This window comes from Camelus ferus, chromosome 35, assembly GCF_009834535.1.
Source record: "Camelus ferus isolate YT-003-E chromosome 35, BCGSAC_Cfer_1.0, whole genome shotgun sequence".
Lineage (NCBI taxonomy): Eukaryota > Metazoa > Chordata > Mammalia > Artiodactyla > Camelidae > Camelus > Camelus ferus.
The window spans coordinates 4,088,030-4,107,171 of record NC_045730.1 but is presented as its reverse complement, the minus strand read 5'-3'; the positions used below and the strand labels follow the sequence as shown (position 1 = coordinate 4,107,171).

The 19,142-nt window shown below is 44.0% G+C and overlaps 1 protein-coding gene across 6 annotated transcripts in view; it reads left to right on the top strand.

The window, feature by feature from the left end:
• The window catches only part of SFMBT2 (Scm like with four mbt domains 2), a 150,627-nt gene that overhangs the window by 59,959 nt on the left and 71,526 nt on the right, over positions 1-19,142 (top strand). For all 6 annotated transcript variants that reach the window (XM_032474011.1, XM_032474009.1, XM_032474014.1 and 3 more), the window contains 2 exons: positions 12,032-12,120; positions 13,723-13,969. In XM_032474011.1, the coding sequence (XP_032329902.1) occupies positions 12,032-12,120; positions 13,723-13,969 (336 nt within the window). The remainder of the gene's footprint in view (positions 1-12,031; positions 12,121-13,722; positions 13,970-19,142) is intronic.

Sequence of the window (19,142 nt, the reverse complement as noted above, 5' to 3'; positions counted from 1 at the left end):
GAGTGGGGCACGAACCTTCAAAACATAACACCAAGTGAAAAATGTTTCAAGAAGGAGAGAGTGACCAGACCTGTCCAATGCTGTCCGTTACGTCAAACACATCTGCAACTGGGAATTGACCGTTGTGTTTTGCAGTATGGAAGACATTGGTGACCTTAACCTCTTACGCACTTTATTTTTTCCACTCTGTTTTGTACTCTGCAAGTCTGGTCCCATCTGTTTCCTGGTCCTTGCCTAACCTGCTTCCACATAGTTGTACTGGGGCATCAGGCAATTCTGTTCTGTTGGAGCTTTGCCCTTGGATTTGACAGATGAGAAATTGATCACTGAATTTTGCCATACAGAGTTCTCGGAGCAGAAAGTTCTTAAGGAAAGCACTGTGTAGAGTGAGGTTATATGTTGAGATTTTTCTCCAGTTTGCAGACCTGTAATATAATTATTCCACCTCTGTAATTTTGAGTTGCCAGCGACTGTTGTAATTGAGGCATGCAAAATGTGTTTTTTTTAAAAAACCATAAAATTCAGTAATGATTTTTTGATGGCATGTTAAGAACACTTGCAGGTCATTGACAGTGTCCTCATGGAAGATAGCGATGGAAAGGATTTAAAACTACAGGGGCTGGATATAAATTCCAATTTTCAAGAACGTGTTTCCCAGGGTCTCCAATTGCCAAGAAGTTTTGATGTCTAATGCTTTGGAGACAGAATCTCAGGTTTTTTACAGGACTCATTGGCAGAAGAGAGTTGATGTTTCATTAGTGTTCACACATATGGCAGGTTTAGAGGGTTTCACCACCTCTGGGGCCATGTTTCATATGCAGGCATGACTCTTAGGTCGCTGAGTTTGTCCATTAGTTGTAGAAGGCCTGCAAGGTACTGGTGCTCACATTTGGACCTGACTCGTGATGGATGGATCAAGCCTCTTCTCTTCAAGAGCGTGTTCTGAATCTTCTTAACTTGACTTTAGTAAGAGGAGTTTCATTGCATATCATAAATATGTCAGGTCTCAAGTTGAATGCTTACAGAATCATTCCATTTCTTTTCTCGTGTCATTGTTCATAGTGCGGACACTCTTTCGGTGAGGTGTATTTAAAGATACCTTTTTAATAATTGTAATTAGTTCACTCGTCAGATTTGAATCTATTAAGAAAACCATATTTGGTTGTGTATTTTCACAAAGTATTACTTTAAAAAATAAGAAAAAAATGTTAACAAATTTTTTTCAACCGAAGGGAAATAACATTTTTTGAGGTGTAGGTGTTGGGCCAGACAGCAGTTTTTATTGTTAATTGTTTACTTAAAATTTGCTTACCTAGTGATACAAATCTTTCAAAGTATTCAAGAAGTAGTTCTGAGCAGTCTGACCCAGAACCTAAGGGTTTTTGAGTAATTGTGTTTTTACGTCCTAGGTTCCTGAAATGATTTGTGTTTCTCATCCATTTTATTTCCTTAATTATATGGAACGTGTGTTTGGGGGCGTTAACTGTTCCAAAATGGACACTTTCTGCATGGCATGTGAGTTAACAGAAGTCTGTCTGCTGCAGATACACCCTTTAGGGTATTTGCTGCTAATTGTGATTTCAGATCGGCCTCGTCTCTTTGAGTCTGTTTGGCTGAATGGGGATGAGAGTAACTAGTTGCTGGACTTCTGGAAGCCCCGCCTGCGGTGCTGTATGTGTAAGTGCTTGGTGCATAGCAGACGCCCAGTAGATGTTTTTGTAAGCGGAACTGTCGTGTGTCACACCTGCTGGCCTGGGGATAGGTGATTCACTTTTGAAAGCTGTGTGGGGGACAATTACCGGGTCCTGTTCCGTTGACCTTCTTGCCTGTTCTTTTGACAGTACCGCACTGTCTTGATTACAGTAGCTTTATTGAAAGTCTTGAAGTCGGGCAGTGCCAGTCCTCCCATGTTGTCCTTCAGTATCGTGTTGGCTCTTCTGGTTTTTTTGCCTCTCAGTATAAACTTTAAAGTCAGTTTTCCCACACCCACAAGATAACTTGCTGGGGTTTTGATTTGGGCTGCCTTGGATGTGTAGATCAAGATGGGAAGAACTGACATCTTGATAAAATTGAGTCTTCCTATCCATGAACAAGAGTCTGTTCTTTTATTTCGTTCTCCTTTGATCTCATCATAATTCCTGCTTGCTCAGGGGAGCTTTCCACTGATTGGACAAGGCCCACCCACAATAAGGAGGGCAACCTGCTTTACTCAGAAGTCCTCCAATTTAATAATTTATTTTTTTTTTTTGAGGGGGAAGTAGTTAGGCTTATTTATTTATTTATTTATTTATTTATTTATTTATTTATTAGAGGAGGTACTGGGGATTGAACCCAGGACCTTGTGGGTGCTAAGCATACACTCTACCACTTGAGCTATACCTTCCCCAGAAGTCCTCCAATTTAAATGTGGACCTCATCCAAAAATGCCCTCTTGGAAACAGGATAATGTTTGAGCAAATATCTGGGCACTGTCGCCTAGCCATGTTGACACAGAGATTTAACCATCATGGTCAGTAATGTGAGAGCTGTTGAAAGATAGACTGACTTTTGTAATTAGATATTTACAAAGGGCATGTTAATTTAAAATTTTTGCAAGGTCCTTCCTTCCTTCCTTCTTCCTTCTTCTTAAGGGGAACATTGGGAAAAATTTGAATGGAGACTGTTTTGCTGCAGCAAAGAAATTAACTTTATAGAAAGAAACAAGTCAAGTATGAGAGAGAGAATGAGCGATACCAATGGGAAAAAAATCCTTAACAAGCAAGTGTCTGATTCCATTGAACTTAGAGCCCTGGACCTTTATGATATGTCAACAGTCTTGACAGTTTCTCTGCAGTGATAGCTGACAAAAGACCTGCAGGAAATTCTTCCTAGTAGAGGGGAAAGAGCTGCTGACTCTTTTTGGAAGGGTATTCTTCGAAAGGAGGACGATGTTTGAAGCAATAGCAGAAATGTCTATAAAGGGAAATACTGACAGCCAGAGAAGAATTGAAGGGAATGGGCAAGAATGAGAGAAATTCTGTATTTTATTGGATAAAAATCTCTATAACCAGTGAACAATGATTAGGTTTTAAATTTCTTCTAATAGTTTTAGAGGCTGTTTATTATCTAGGCTCTCAAAGCTCTGATGTGGAGCGATGTGAGTTATCCTCTGGGAATGTCATGAATGGTCCTTATCTTCATGGGCCTTTATTTTGTAAGTCATGGCTGCTGCTTGTGCTGAGGGGTCTTGAGAACTTCAGAGAAAGCCGTTGGTACTCACCCACAAAGAGAATGTGAGGGAAATACTCAGTTTCTGTTCCCATCTTGTAAGACGTTTAATGCCGATTCAATTAAATGAATAGTCTCTGGCTTTCTGGGTTATGTTTGCTGAAACTGAAGTCTTAAACGATAACTTGTATCGTATGTAAGCAGCTACAAGCCAGGCAAATCAAAGAAGAACGGAACAGCAGTGGCTGTTCCTTTGTGAATACTTGTGGTGTATGTGTGTACGGTGGTGTTAAATCACATTTTCTTGAAAGGTCTCTGTAATATCCATGGTAATGGTGGTTCCTAGTCAGAATTCAACAAGTTCTGTTTCATCCAAAGATGAGTTAAAAAAACAGACAGAATTTGTAAAACCATCTCATCTGTCAGTCCTTCCCTCTTGTGGCAAAATTTTATTGAACACCTACTACATGCAGTTCTTATAGGTACAGGTGTACAGTAGTAACCCAGGGGATGTGATGGTTCCTGGCCTCATGGAGTTGTCAGGTCACTCCCAACATGTAATTAGAAATTATACTAAGTCCAGGGCAAGAAAGGGTGTGGGGGCCCAGGAGAGAACACAGTTTATTGTGGATGTTGGGGAGGGTGTGAAATGAGGAAGGGTTGGCTTCGGAGTGGCCCTTGGCTTCTGTCCTCTCCTCCTTTTCACGAGGTGCAGTGTGGTGGTGAGCGAGCCGGGGCTGTTCAGACCCGGATGACACCCTCACTGAGGGCAGAACAATCCGCCTGAAGGAACCTGGGTTCCTAACACGTCTTGTGCAGCGGGTCTGCCTGTCATGCTGAGCCACCTGCCTTTGGACTATTGCAAGAGATAAACTTCCACCTTGTGTGCACCGCGTGTACTTGGGTCCCTTAATTCCTGGCTGTGGGGCAGAGTCTCATAGCCATCCTGATGCAGGCTCCCCTCCACGTGTCCCTCCCCTGCGTGTCCCCATCGCAGGAAACCTCACCTCACTTCTTCCCGTTGCTTAGCGCAGAGCCTCGGTGCATCTTCGACATCCTACAGGTCACACACCACGTCTCCTCCAACAGCAAATCCCACTGGCTTTGCCTCCATCAATTCATTCTTCAGTAGGATGCGACTTGTGCAAACTGTAGGACCAATTTAACTGATGAAAATTGAAGTTGCAGAGCAACTGTTGAGCCGGCTTGCAGTATAGGTGTGTCGGAGTCTGGTTTGAAAGCGGGGTTTTGTGATTATCTCGAGTGTGCTGTTTCTCTGGTTTCTGTGCGCTTTTGTGCACGACGTAAAGCACAGAAGTTTGGTCTGGATGTGGAAGAATTGTCGACCGTGGGAACTACAGTGTGCTCTGTAGTGTCGATTTAGAATTAAGTGTGAATGGCTGTGTGTGTAAACTTTTCTCGCTGATGTAAGTATCATGTATCATCTACTCAGGGTCGATCTCATTCTCATAAAAAACATCAGCAAGTGACTGTCTGCAATACTAATCTTTGTGCCTGGTGTGTCCTGTTGTGTTAACGCCATTACTGCGAAGGTTAGCCAGAGAGCTTGCATTTTATTGCCAAATTGCAGGTGATCAATTTTACAGTAACGCCAGGAAATAGGAAGAGAAGATAAAAATGCATTGGATTCCCATAATGATTTACATTAGAAATTATTTTGCATTAGGTAGATTTTTTTTTTTTTTTGGTACCAGTTTGATGAAGTGATCACGATGACAAAATTAGCATTAATATCCAAGTTAGGGAGGGGAGGGAGGAGATTAGACGGCTAGCGAGTCAGCCTACTTGGACAGGAATTTTTATTCTAATTGTAATTTTTCAAATCTATACAATATTAACTGTGATTGTACACCCATGGCCATCATTGTGTATCCCTGGATTTGACGTACAGGCTGATGGAAAGTTAAATTTGGATTGCAAAGAATTGTTAGGCTGTGATTAAAACATCCTTTGAGGACATTTCATCTAAATTCTTCTACAAGAAAACTTAGTCTGTTATATAAACATTTGAATGCATGAGAGAAGGAAGGATTGACCACATTATCCAAGAATACTTCACTTTCTACGAGGCTTGATCCTGTACCACGTGGGTAATAAATGCTAGGAAATTTATATTTATTTTCTCACGGAATCTTACAACTGTCCAATGAAGCAGTTGGCACTGAAAGTCTTATCTGACTCCACAAGAAGCCAGTTTCAACAAAAAGTCTCTTCTGTTCTCACTCCCAATATTGAGGAAAGCTGTAAACAATGTATAGAATATTAAATAGCAAAGGCCTTTCTTTTTTAAGGGATAAACTGAAGTGTTTATGCATATGTACTGACCAGGGTTTCAGTGGTTATGATATAAATGTTAAATGTTCTAACTGCGGAGAGTATTCTGAGGTCAAGTTACTTTTTCTGTTTCAACCTAAGGTCATCACTGTCTCTGTCATTTGCTTCCAGCAGTTCTTAGATAATTAGTCTTTGTTAAATCTTGTTCTTTGGAGTAAAATAATAATCGTATTTCTTTTTGCAATTCTACAAGCATACAACTGCAAGAGTTCTGAAAGTCTGAACCGAGACTTTTCCTCCAGCCTGTACATGACACGGCCTAAGGAACATGTGTGCGTATTTATCGCTTTTATGACATTCTCAGCAGGTTATGTCTGCGTCTAGGTTGTGTTGATTATTAAAGACGGAAATGCTTTTATCTATAGGTTCGAACTCCCAATAGTATGTAATGTGGTCCATTGCACACAGTAGGACTGTATCAATCCTGTCGAATCATTTTATGATTTATCCTTCTGTTTGTAGGAATAATCTAATGTGAACCCTACATGAAAAATTAATGCAAATCCTTTAAAAACCTCCAAGGGAAGGAACTCTGTAGTCTTTTTTTTTTCCTTCCTGGTGAGTGTAAGTGCTTCCATTTATAATTCAAGATTCTCTGTTGCCTCTTTTTAAAAAAATTTTATTATTTATTGACGTATAGTTGATTTACAATGTTGCATCAATTTCAAGTGTACAGCAGAGTGATCCCATTATACAATATATTCTTTCTCAGATTCTTTTCTATTATAGATCGTTACAGAATACTGAATGCAGTTCTCTGTGCTCTCCAGTTGGTCCTTGTTGGTCATCCATTTATATATAAAATAGATACAGTAGTGTGTATACAAACTAACTCTTTTTTAAAAGAAATTTTTTTTTGGGGGGGAGGTAATTAGTTTATTTACTTATGTATTTATTTTAATGGGGGTACTGGGGATGGAACCCAGGACCTCATGCATGCTAAGCACGTGCTCTACCACTGAGCCGTGCCCTCCCCACTTCTGTTGCCTCTTTCCTTTCACAAAGTCTGTGTTAAAGAGAGTTTTCCTGAAAAGTCAAAGGCTGTTGCCTAGCATTTTGTGCAGGCCCAGGCCCCCTGTGAGCTGGGAGTTGCCGTGGATTGAGCCGTCTTACTTATCTCTTCCTCCTCCAGACCCTGTTAAAATGATAGTAGAGGAATGAAAAATACATAAACCAACAACAGAAAGAATGGAAGAGGCACCAGCGTAGAAAAGACATTTCGCAGTGTTTCTGGCGGCCTGGAAACTGAGGAAGGCTGGGTGACCGATGACGCATTGTGGGGGCTGCCGCAGCCCTGGCCACACGTGGGGGCTACAGCGGAGGGGCTGTGGATGCTGGGTGGGTGGGCATCCTGCACGGGGCACGGGGTTTAATGGGATGCTTCTAATCTGAACACGTCCCAGGCTGTCTCCTCCCCTTGCCCCACTGGTTTCTGGTCACACCAAGGACTGGAAACCGCACGGTCCGCCCGCAGGCTCCTCTGTAGAGAAACGGACAGACTGTCTGGGGAGCTCGCTTCATGGGGTTGGGGGGTTGCCTTTCGCCTGCTCGGAGGCAGAAATCTCAGTTCCAGGGCACACATCTCATCGTTAGGTTTTTCTCGTGTCTCCGGTTTAAGTCTGATGTGTGACCACGGGCCACCAGTCACTCCAGAACCTCTGATAAAATAGAGAAAGAGGCAGATAAAGTAACCGTCCAACCCCCCCAGGAATCAGAGAGGATCCCAGGGCGGAGAAGAGGGGAAAAATCCTCTGATTACTGTCCTGAGGGGTTTGGGCGGTGGCAGCTGGTGAGAAGAATGTTCTAGAAGAAAGGAACAGCCAAAGAATGAGAAAGAACCATTACAAATTAAAAACACGACCGACTCAGTGGATTCAAAGAAGGGTTGGTTGAAAGTGAGTTGAGGAAATTGCCAGAAAGAAGAAAATTTCTCAGTGTTTTAACGCTAGGATTACAGGAGTGTGACTTTCCTTAGCCTGGACCGTGTTGGAGTGAAAGTGGCCGCGTGATGGCAGTTACACTCCCCATCTTCCCAGCCAGCAGAAGGGCGTGATCCAGCAGACTTCTCCGTGGACCTGCCCGTTCCTCGTGGCCTCAGGGAGGGAGAGGTGGGTGTGTCCACCTGACCCCAGCCTGGGTCTCAGGGTTCAGGATCCGCCTGAATGGGCAGCTCTCATGGTCGACTCTGTGTCCCCCTAGATGGGTGTCCTCAAGAAGCAGCATCCTTGAGAAATGACAAAACACCGAGCCCTCTGCATGTGCTTGAATGTGGCTGGAAATCTCCCAAAAGGGGTGGTTTCCTAATTCTGAAAAAACGGTGGTCGTCTTCTGCCTTTCATCTGGGACTCTTTGTAGACAGCCCTCTAACCCTAATAAAGCAGTTACAGGATTTGGGGGTTGCCTCTAAATGTCTTCACAAAAAGAGTAAGTGTGTGTATGCGGCGGCAGTTTCCTTTTTCTGAACCTCAAGTTCATTGCTTCCTTCGGTGAGATGTCAGTTCCTCCCCAGAGTGAGGTGTGAGAGGAGGAATGTAACTGGGACTTCTGAAAAAAAGGTAAGTTGAATGTTTATCATGTTATAACTGAGTAGAACCTTGAAAACATGTTCATGAGGAGGTTGTAGAAAGATCCTGATTTAATTCTTGTGGACTTTCAGGAGTTTCTCTCTATAAATTAAAAAAAGAACAACAGGAAATGATGACCAAGTTGTGGATAAACTTTTATCCCCCCCAAATGGCAGATTTTTTTCCCATTTTAATCATTTCTTCCCTGCTGTAAAGTTCACATTTGATGTAGATGGGTCACCTGGTAAGTTTTCTGGAATTTAATGTGTGGTTCATTTGAAGAAAAAGGTATAAGGCCCATGGGGCAAGGAATCGGTTTACATTTGAGCGAGATTATTCTTACACTCATACTCCTTAAATTGTGAGTCTTTGAAGAGAGATGTTCTGTAGTAAATTAAAATTCATAGTTTTAAAATTCGTAGGGATTTATGTGGACACATGGAAAAATACAGATCAGCTTCTATTGCAATGAATTCTAAGGAATTCCTGGGCAGTTTTTAGCATATTAGAATTTAACCGAATTGAATATTGTTTAAAACAAATCCATTGCCAGAGAATTGTAAACTTTTCAAGCATAGCTTTTTATATGTGGCAATCCTGGTAGTAGATTTTTTTTTTTTTATTGACGTATAGTCAGTCTGCAATGTCGTGTCAGTTTCTGGTGTTATAATAGATTCTTACATTTGAAAATTGAGTGTTTTGAAAACTAAATGTCAACTGAAACAGTTTTTCTTTTAAAATCAGCAAAATTTCCGGGAACTGTTTTCTTTCCACTTTGTAACCTGAAGTGGTTGGTGTACCTTTGCAGCGCAGATGCGTTTCCCATGGAGAGCAATTTGTCTGGATGTTCTGTGACAGATGAAAGCTTGCTTAGAGCCTTGTGCAGAAACATATTAATGGACAGTTACAGGATCCCGGGAAAGGAGGGCTCGGGAGGTGTAAATTTCAGAGCCGTCTCCAGTGTTCTCTTGCTGTGACTCAAACCATTTTAAATTTCAACACTGCACAGTGTCTTCATAGGGTGCATACATGCATGACTTAAAAATCCTAATTTAAATGTTAACTTAGATTATGCAGATGTTACAAACAATGCTTAAGTGACAAATTGAGCTTTCTTCTCGTGGATGCAGACATAAATTCTGTCAGTCACAAGACCATGTTTCTGTTGATGGTGCTAATTGTCATTCTTCTGGAATGAAATATGAAATGCATATTTATCGGGTGCTGTTGTATATTTTGTCCTAACCTTGAAACTTTTTTTAGGCAGTCATTTTTGTGTTATCTCTATCCTGCCTACAACTCAAATGATTGATTTATCTGAATGCAAAAGCTTTGAGAATCATAGATTCTGGTGGAAAGACTCCTTATAAGATTGGCGTCTGCGAACTTGAGTTTGCGGCTGGCCCTGCCCTTGCTTTTCTGATGAAGTGGGGCAAAAGTTAGTTAAGAGCAACCACCTTATAGCATTGTTAGGATGATGAAAAGATACGTCAAAGGGCTTTGCAAAGCATAGGATGAATACAGATTTTTACTGGTTTATCTTATATCCCATTGCTTTTGGTCTTCCTAGTAACCTTAGGCAGGCAGGAGAGAGCTGTCTCAGTTCATTTCGGCTGCTGTAACAAAAATACCACAGAACTGGGGGCGCTTATAGCAAGGGAACTTTGCTTCTCACAGCTCTGGAGGCTGGAAGTCCAAGATCAAGTTGCCAGTAGATTCAGTGTCTGGTGAGGACCCTCTTCTTGGTTCTTGGACACCGATTCTCACTGTGTCCTCACCTGGAGGGGAGGGGACAGGGACCTCTCTGGGGTCTCTTTTATAAGGACACCAATCTCATCAGGCTCCACCCTCATGATGTCATCAATCTCCCAAAGTCCCCACCTCCTCACACCATCACCCTGGGGTTGGGGGGTTAGGATTCAACAGATGAATTTTGGGAGTGGGGGCTGGGGCACAGACACTCAGTCTATAACAAGGGCTGATTTAGAAACAGATACAGCATTGAAAAATGATCACCATGCTTGCTAATGATGGAAAAGAACCCCATTAACACAGGTTTTGCCCCAAATGTATGCATTTCCTTATGAGTATGTATGCATAAAATTAGGAAGATGATGATTTTTATTTGAGAAAAAATAACCTAGAGGTAAAGGATGCTGATGAAGGAGTGAATTGCTCTTTTTAGGGGGGCAGGGCTAGGACACTGTGGTCCAGCTGGAAGCTGGACTCTCCGACTTTGCCCACATCCCTTTTGTGTTGCTTGGGTCCCTTCCATGTTAATTTTTCTCTTGGGCTTGTGGTCCTCAGTGGGTGATGATGCGGCTGTGGACTGAGGTGCAGGTGGGTGAGTGACACAGCGGGGTGCTGCTGTGGTCCCCCGTTCTGTTGGCCAAAGTGTGTTGAAAGTTCCAACCTGGAGTGTGTGGGAATCAGTAGTAAACACCTGGTGAGTATGGGTGACAATCTGAGAGATCCTCGTAACAAAAGAGGTGCTGTTCGTTATTCATTGCCTAGGTGTGCCAGGCGTGGTTATGTGTTACTGACACACGTATCTCCTTTCATCCTTACTTACAGCATCGCACACGCAAAATGTTGTGGCCCCGGGGGAGAGAGTAGAAGAGGCATTGGGGGAATTACTGGAAGCCAGGCGGACAGTGATGGCAGGACCCGGCTCAGAGCCCAGGGCTTCCCCGCACCGCGAGCTGGCTTTTCCTGCCACCCTCACGGCCTCATTTCTGTTGGTAATAACTCCAGTCCTTGAGGTTTGGGCTGGAGAGAGAGTTGCACCTTGTTTAGAAGCAATCTCTAAACAATCTTTGAACCTTCTCAAGAAGCTAAGTATTGGACGCGGTGTGCCAGGCAGTGTTCCCGGGTCTGGTGGTCGTCATGGAATGTGAAACCCAGACGCATGGCGGGCAAATGGGAGTCCGGGCCAGGGTGCTGCTCGCCTGTGGCTGATTTTGGGAATCCTGTGATGCCCTGGGGAGGCTCTCAGATGTGGATGTAACTTAAGCGTTGGGACACCTGTAGATGAAGAAATTTGCCAAGAAGTTACATTTTTCTCAAGTCTTGGGTTCGAAGCACTTGTAGAATGTTGGCTTCCAAGGTCTGCTGCGTCTTTTTTTTAAAGATGTCTCCGATGCAGTGCTGTCCCCGCTGTTTGGGGCTGGGCCTCTTCTGTAACTAGGGAACTTCAGCAGCCTCAACCTTAGTTTCTCTGCCATTAGGTTCCTTTGTTCTCATTTGAGGCTTTATCCTATTTTCAGGTCCACTTTATGCAGAGATTTTCTGTCTCTGAAACGTGGGTGCTGATTTGCCAGGCCGTCCAGTTTCATTCCTGCCACCCATGGGTATTGCGTGTGTGGTGTTCTGTGCTCAGGCTGGGCTCTCTGTGGCAGAGCGCTGCCCTGTGTTTCTCCACCTGCCCTTCCCTTCACCCCTTGAATTCGCATATGCTGTTCCTCCTTCTTCTCTGCCTGTAGAATGCATCTTTCTTTTCTGTAATTCAGAGCCGGCTTTTACTTTCCCGCCTGGACAAAGTCCTCTGATTCTCCCATCCCTCACTGAGCTCTTTCTTCTTGGACCCCCCGAATTACCTGCTTCGTCGTAGCTTCTCTGTTGTCCACGGAAGTTTCTAAACAGATGCTCCGATTTCAGAGGCTCACGGTCGTCCATCTCCTTGAAGCCCCGCAAAATCTAGGCACGTGGTCGGCGTGACGTCACCCATCGCAGGCAGATTTGTTGTCGCCGTGGAAATACTTAATCTCAGCAGGGCCCTGAAGATGAGGGAAAGTAATGGAAGACTACCGATGTCCGGAAAGGTGCTGGGGTTTGTAAACAAACGAGTTTGACCTTCCACTGCTTCGCTGAAATGTTTTTTCTTCTCCCCGCTTTTGCTTCACCAGCAATCAAGGAGAAGTACACCGACTGGACGGAATTTCTCATCCGCGATCTGACCGGCTCCCGGACGGCCCCTGCCAGCCTGCTGGAAGGTGTATGTATCTGTTAGCAGCGTTCTGCGCGCGAAGCGCCGGCGGGCCCCGAGCGCGAGCCTCGCAGCGTATATCCTTCTGCGGCTGCGCGCGTACACACGGCACCGCCCCGGTCCTGGCCGGGCCGCGTAGGGTACCGGTTCCGACGGCAGGGAAGGCGCTTCACCGGGGGTGCAGTCAGGACGTGGGAAACGTGCTGCTACGTGAACACGTTTTAAAGTAACGTTAGGACATCTCCCCACCATCCCCTGGGTTTAAGACTCTCCTATTACCGAATGCATATGAAATCCTGGGGAATGGCTGTTCTGTAGAGGTGCCAGCTGGGTGTACGTGTGCCGGCGAGTTTTCTCGGAGTATACCGATAAATGGGTCCGCTGACTATTCCAGGCCGGCTGCAAAACCCGTGTTTCAACACACACGTGTTAGGTAATCATTGCATTAGCCTCCGTTATAAAACAAGAGGAGAAATGGCTAACCCTATTGAAATGTGGTTAAAGTCATTTTAAGGTCCTGAAGAAAAAGCAATTTTATGATAAAACATTTTAATATTTATATCCTAGAACAGGAAGAGAAATGTACTGTCATAAATGATTATTGAGTTACCAAATCTGTTTGGAGAATGCCCCTAAAAAAGAGGAACACACGAGGAATGACCAAGAACACAGTGTGGATTTTGACAATATTATTCTCTTAATATTGACCGTAAATTTCCCTCCTGTCATAAATGATATTTCGGAACACCACCGTCTCACATAACGGTTACCTGGTCTTGTTTTGTGAAGGTTTTGCCTAATGTATTTGTGTATCTCAGTGGCTCCTAGTTTAATTGTTTGCCTGACAAATCAAAATGATGATTGTTCTCCATTTCATAAGGATACATTTTCTTACACTGTTAAATTTGCTTTTAATGTATTTGCCTACAAGGCTGGCTGAACAAACACCCTTTTCCTATGCAAAAATATGCTAAGAAGGTGCATATAGATGGGGCAGCAATTATATTTAATCTCTAAACCAGCTATTGGATTAAGTGTCCAAATTACACAATAGTCTAATTTAGCTGATCATTAATGTGTATTAGGCATTCATAAAAAATGTTCTTTACACATGTTCATGCTTTACTCACATAATCAAGGTAGGAGAAGGTCTTGATTATGTGAATGGGGCCGTGGTGAGATAACCGTCTTCTGAGTCAAGGTGTAAACTGGTCGCCCCAAATCAGATCTGCCTACTGGAAAAGTAGTCCGCTGCCACACATTTTTCTAGCTCGAGGCAAATTTGGGGTAATTCTTCTTAAAAGCATCCTCATTCCTAGCAAATGCAATTCTATCTGGGAAGGGTGATTTGTTTGGTGAGAACTTAGCACAAACTGTGTTTTTTTGTTTCTTTGTGGGTTTTGTTTTTGGATGGGGGAAAAATGGAAGTGTGTGTGGGAGGGGAGGGGAGGGAGGAGAGGGGAGGGGGCGATGGGGGTGGCGGGAAACACCAGACTGTTTGCCAATAGCCTGGATGATGGTGTGAAAAAATATTATCTTCTGCTGTCATCTGTTTCCATGAGAACCTTAAAATAAAGTTTAAAATAAGGAGTTTTGCTTCTGTTCAAACAGCCTCTGCGAGGGAAAGGCCCCATAGACCTCATTACAGTTGATTCCTTAATAGAGCTTCAGGACTCTCAGAACCCTTTTCAGTACTGGATAGTTAGTGCGGTTGACAATGTTGGAGGAAGATTACGCCTTCGCTATGTGGGATTGGAGGACACTGAATCCTATGACCAGTGGTTGTTTTACTTGGATTACAGACTTCGACCAGTTGGTTGGTGTCAAGAGAATAAGTACAGAATGGACCCACCTTCAGGTAAGGGCCAGGGCGCTGGCTGCTGCCAGGTGTTCTAGAAAGAGATGTGACTGTTTTCCTGGGTGTACCTCTGGAAAATGGGTTAGCTCTGTGGTATCTCTTCCATCTATACAGGTAAATAGTAAGCACTTTGACTTAGAGTACTCTCTCTCTGTGGTGAATAGAACTCAAGACCTCGATGAACAGTATTTGAAACGAGGAATCGGTACGGAGGCTGTGGAGATGGTGATTCAGTTTCTTCGGAAATACTGGTTCAGAAATGAAAGACATAATCGATTGGGACTTGATTATATTCTCTCTTTTTCTTTAAGAATTTGACAGTCTTGCAAGTGGGTTCCGAAATCTCTGTCCATCCATCCATCCATCCACCCACTCACCCATCCTTCCATTCATCTGTCCATCCGTCCATTCACCTGTCCATCCACCCATCCACCCACCCGTCCATCCATCCATCCGTCCATCCATCCATTCACCTGTCCATCCATCCATCCATCCATCATCCATCCATCTGTCCATCCATCCATTCACCCGTCCAGCCATCCATCTGTCCGTCCATCCATCTGTCCATTCAGACATCCACCCTTCCATCCATCCATCCATCCATCTGAATATCCAAACCAAATGCTTATCATTGTATTCTCTCTTCTGACCTGAAAATAGCAAAGAGAAAATCGTTTTTGTTTTTTTTCTGATACATTATAGATTTTAAGTAGCTCCAAGTGCCCTGTCAAATGACTGCACAGGCTTAATTGAGTAGAAGAGTGTTATGCTTCCTGATGTACCTAACGGGGCAAAAATCTCAGCGTTTGCAAAATAGCCATTCTCAAATGTTCACTGTGTGCCAGGTGATTTTACATCTGCTATGTTGTTTGTTTTGATTCTAAAAAAAAAAGTGCTGCATGTCTGGTGTGACTATTTCCTTTGACAGCAGAAAAAAATTTGAGACTGAGTTTAAGCTACGTGTCCAAGGTCACTCAGTGCGTAGCAGGAATGTGCTCTAATTCAAATTCCCAGGTCCCTTCTCCCCTTCCATCCAGCTCCCCTGCTGCCCCTCACTGGCCTGACCCTTCGGACAGGTAGCTTCAGAACAAAAGTATTGAATTCTTATGGAATTAAAGGTGCCAAAGAAGGTACACTCATTTCTTCCCGAAAGTGCTGATTTTCGTTCTGGTCAATCTCACAGGTTTATTGGAAGCAAAGACTTGGCTCTCTCCTTTATTGAAACTGCCAGCTATTTTTCACCCTCCCATATTAGTTGCCAGTGTTAAGTCTTGAGTACATGAAACGGAGGAGCTGTGTTTCCTTTTCCTGTCAGTCAAGGGCTTTAATTGAAAAAGCTTCTTGGTTCTGCATGTCGTATGTTTGCATTTGTGTTGAATTTGACAGGCATATAGGCATATAACATGGTATTTTATTAGTATTATTGTTGTCAATGTTCTGAAAAACGGCCAAGAAATCCGTTTATACCCTGAGTAATTTTGGGGATATGATTGCAAACGAAGGGCTTGTCAGTTTTGCAAGAAAAGATCTAAGCTCACGTTTGCCTTGGGATTCATAACTTAGCAGGAGAAATTTACTTTGTGCAGAGAGTTGGGTGTATAAATCTTAGCTTAGTATCTAATTGCTTTATAAATTTTAAGAGAAACCTTGTATTTGCTGATGTAAAAATTTATAGAAAAGCAAAGAATTATTACTAGCAGCTCTTAGGTTCAGTGTAAGGTCCCCTTCCTGTGCGTTGGTGGACTCATACTTGGTGACGGATTGGAAGGTGTCATTGTAGAAGCCGAGGAAATACTTGCATAGGAGACTTCTCTCTCTTCCTTCAGATACTTTTATGTCTTTACAAGAATAAATTGTGTTTACTTGTCTTAGTAATTTTCTGGACACAAGCTGCCCATTTCACTGAAGCGTTCCAGGGAGTTCCTTAAAGACTTTGGAAAAGGCATGCATCATCAAGAAGTGATTTTCCCAGCATTTATGAGCTGTTGGCAGGAAAGGCTATGGATGGGAAGAACAAAATGAAAGCTGGCAGGATACCCCAAGTGTGACTTTCGGTTCTTCAGATGCAGTTGTTACAAGAGGAACGCTGAGTTCTCTGACCTCATTCAGCAGGACACGCTCAGGAAGGCAGCTGTGACGCAGGTGTTACTCACGGGCGCAGAACCCAGTCCTTGGGGTTCGCATACGTTAGTTTCGGGACTCAACGTGACTTGTTAAACATAGATGGCAGTGCCCCTTCCTTAACTGAAATTTAGGTGGGGGTAAAATTTCAGACTTGTGTAGAAAATACTAGGCTGTTTTTCTTAAGGAAATGCAAAGTGTTCACCATTGACTGCTGGGGAGGAGTAGAATTGGAAGAGTACAGGGGGAGGGGAGAGAATAGATCCTTTGGGTATATAGTTGTCCGCTTGGTATCCACCGGGTTCCAGGACTCCCACAGATACTAAAATACAGCGATGCTCGGATCCTTTATATAAGACAGTGTAGTACAGCCAGCCTTCCGCACTGGAGGGTCTGAGGTGCTGCACCCGCGATTTCTGCATCAGTGGGTTCTGCATCGCGGGCTTTGAATTTGTCGGCTCCTGTATCCGCGTGCTCCTCCCTCCGCGGCCCCGCCCTCCGCAGGCTCCGCCCACCGCGTGGGTGGGGCGTGCGGACCCTCCCGGCTGGATGGCTCCCCGGGCTTTGAGAGGGAGGCTGTGCCCAGGTCACCCTACTCTCTGTGCCCTCTTTGCTGTGCTTCCCCCTGCCCCCAACTAACACCAACACTGTTGCTAAAAATAATCATAGCTCTTCCTTTAGTTTTTCTTACTCTTTCTACTTTTTGAAGACCACAGTATTCCAGCTGTTGGGTGCAAATAGAGGTGTGGAAATAGGTGGTGGAAAGTAGCTAGCTAGTAAGTCTTCAAAAACTCGAGGAAAAGTGCTAGCTTTTATGCTGCTCACCAGGGAGAGTCCTCCGTCCCATTTCTGGCCGCAATCAGAGGACAAGGGTTGGGGCGATGGGACGTTAGAGGGGCGGAGCCACCCCACCCCGCTCCACACACGGTCAGGGGCCTTGAGTGATTTTGTAACCACTTCTTTTACCCTCTTGTCTGTCTCAGGGGCTCCCCCCACCCCCAGAGCCCTCAGTCACAGATGGTGCGGGCTCGGGCACCAGCACAGGGGACTTTGTCTTCCTTTTTTGATCTCCTTGTGTCTGCAGACTTCTCCTTCGGTCTTGTTTTTGGAAGTCACCATCCTTTTTCATCCTAAGATGAAACTTTCTGAGGTTTTCAAAAACAAGCCTTGTCCCTAGATTCTTTTCTGTATTTATTTCCCTTCAAAATCTTTGTCAAACATCCCCCCAGCCCCAATTCCTCCTTTTCTTTCCATTTTAGATAGTTGCTGGAGCCAGGAAGTTTCTGCATCTAATTCACATGCTTCCTCCTTGAACTATTTCTTAGTCCAGAAAGAATTGTTGCTTTCTGTCTTAGTCAACTCCGGCTGCCTTAACAAAATACCCTTGTCTGGGGGCCTTACACACACACACACACCCACACACACACACACACCCACACACACACACCGCCCCCAATTATGGAGGATTGAAGTCCAAGATGCGAGTGTCAGCACGGTTGAGTTCTGCTTCATTGTGGAGTAGCTTGGTTCTCCTTTTACTGCTGTGCTGAGGTTGACCTGCTTCCAGACCCCTGGAAAAGTGGGTTTCTTCTTGTCTGCTCAGGAAATCTAGAGTCCTGTTTGTTGCTTCCACCTTGACCTCCTCTTGAGCCACTGCACTTGGTGTCATCAGGGATTTGCTTCCTGGAATCCTGAATTGCCTCCCTCTTCCTGGAGATTCTGACGCAGCGCCCCTGAGCTGAAGCACCAGTGTGTTCCAGGGAGTCCTCCTCACCCTCTGGGGACAGTGTGTAGGGCTCTGTGGATTGGGTCCTCTTACCCCTCCGTGGGACCCTGTGATAAGCCATTTCTCCCTCTGGATGCCCTTCTTCCTGTGGCTGGAGGAACCATCCGTGGATTTATTCTCTGCGGATGTGTTTATTGGGGAACCTCACTATGTTCCCCCAGATATGTCTGCTAAGAAGAATCACAGCCTAGGGGGGAGGGCACAGCTCAGTGGTAGAGCCCATGCTTAGCAAGCACGAGGTCCTGGGTTCAATCCCTAGAGCCTCCATTATAAAAAAAAAAAAAAAAAAAAGAAGAAGAATCACAGTCTACTTTTGTTCTGATACAGAACTGCCAAACTGAGAAGAAAAAATTCCCCCGAGGTGGCCGAGTGTAAATAAAAGGCTAGACAGGATTATAGCCGATATTCACAGGTGGAGCCTACCTTGTCTTTAAATAGCCTTTATGTGACTTGGTGAATATGACAGTGAGTCACAGTGGGTGGTGTGTTGGTTCCTTGAAACGCTGTGGCTGCGTCGTTGGCGTCCCGTAATTATGACAGTCTGAAAAGACTAAACAAACAGAACACGGGAGCTTCAAGCTCAAGGTGAGTTCAAAAGCTATGAGCCCAAAATACACGGCGGCATGCTAAAAAGCAGACACGTGAGAAATTAAAAATATAGCCCAAAGGTTTAATGTTGCCTTTTAACTGTGCTTAAATTTGTATTCCCATCCTGTCTGTCTGTCTGAAGTAGTCTGGGTTGATATAAGGAAGGTATAAACATATCTGCTCCGAGTGAGTGCTTCTGCAAATCCTATTTTGATAAGGTCTTAAATCTGTTGAGATCAGATCATAAAATTCCCCTGCAGTTTCAGCCATCGGTAAAAACAGTGCTCAGCGATTTTTTTTTTTCCTTTAAATTTTGTATTCAGACAGCGTAACCCCCCGCCCCTGCCGCCTGGGGAAAAATAAGGGCCACATGTACTGTGTCAGCAACATTTCCTGTGTAAATATTAAACTTGGTAAATTTTAACCTATCTTTTAATAATTTCCTGACTGACGTGGACTATTTTTAGCAGATGAGAGCTTAGAGATTTAGCGAAAAATATGCTGTAATAACCAAAAACACCAGACAAGAGTCGTTTCTAGTTTAGAAATTGATCAGATAATAAGTTCTTCATCAGTGGGTATGACTTTCCAGGTGATGTATGGCATTTGGGGCCGCAGACGACTAAAGAGTGGCTGATGTGATTTATACCATTAAATTACTTGCAGAATGCCAGCGGC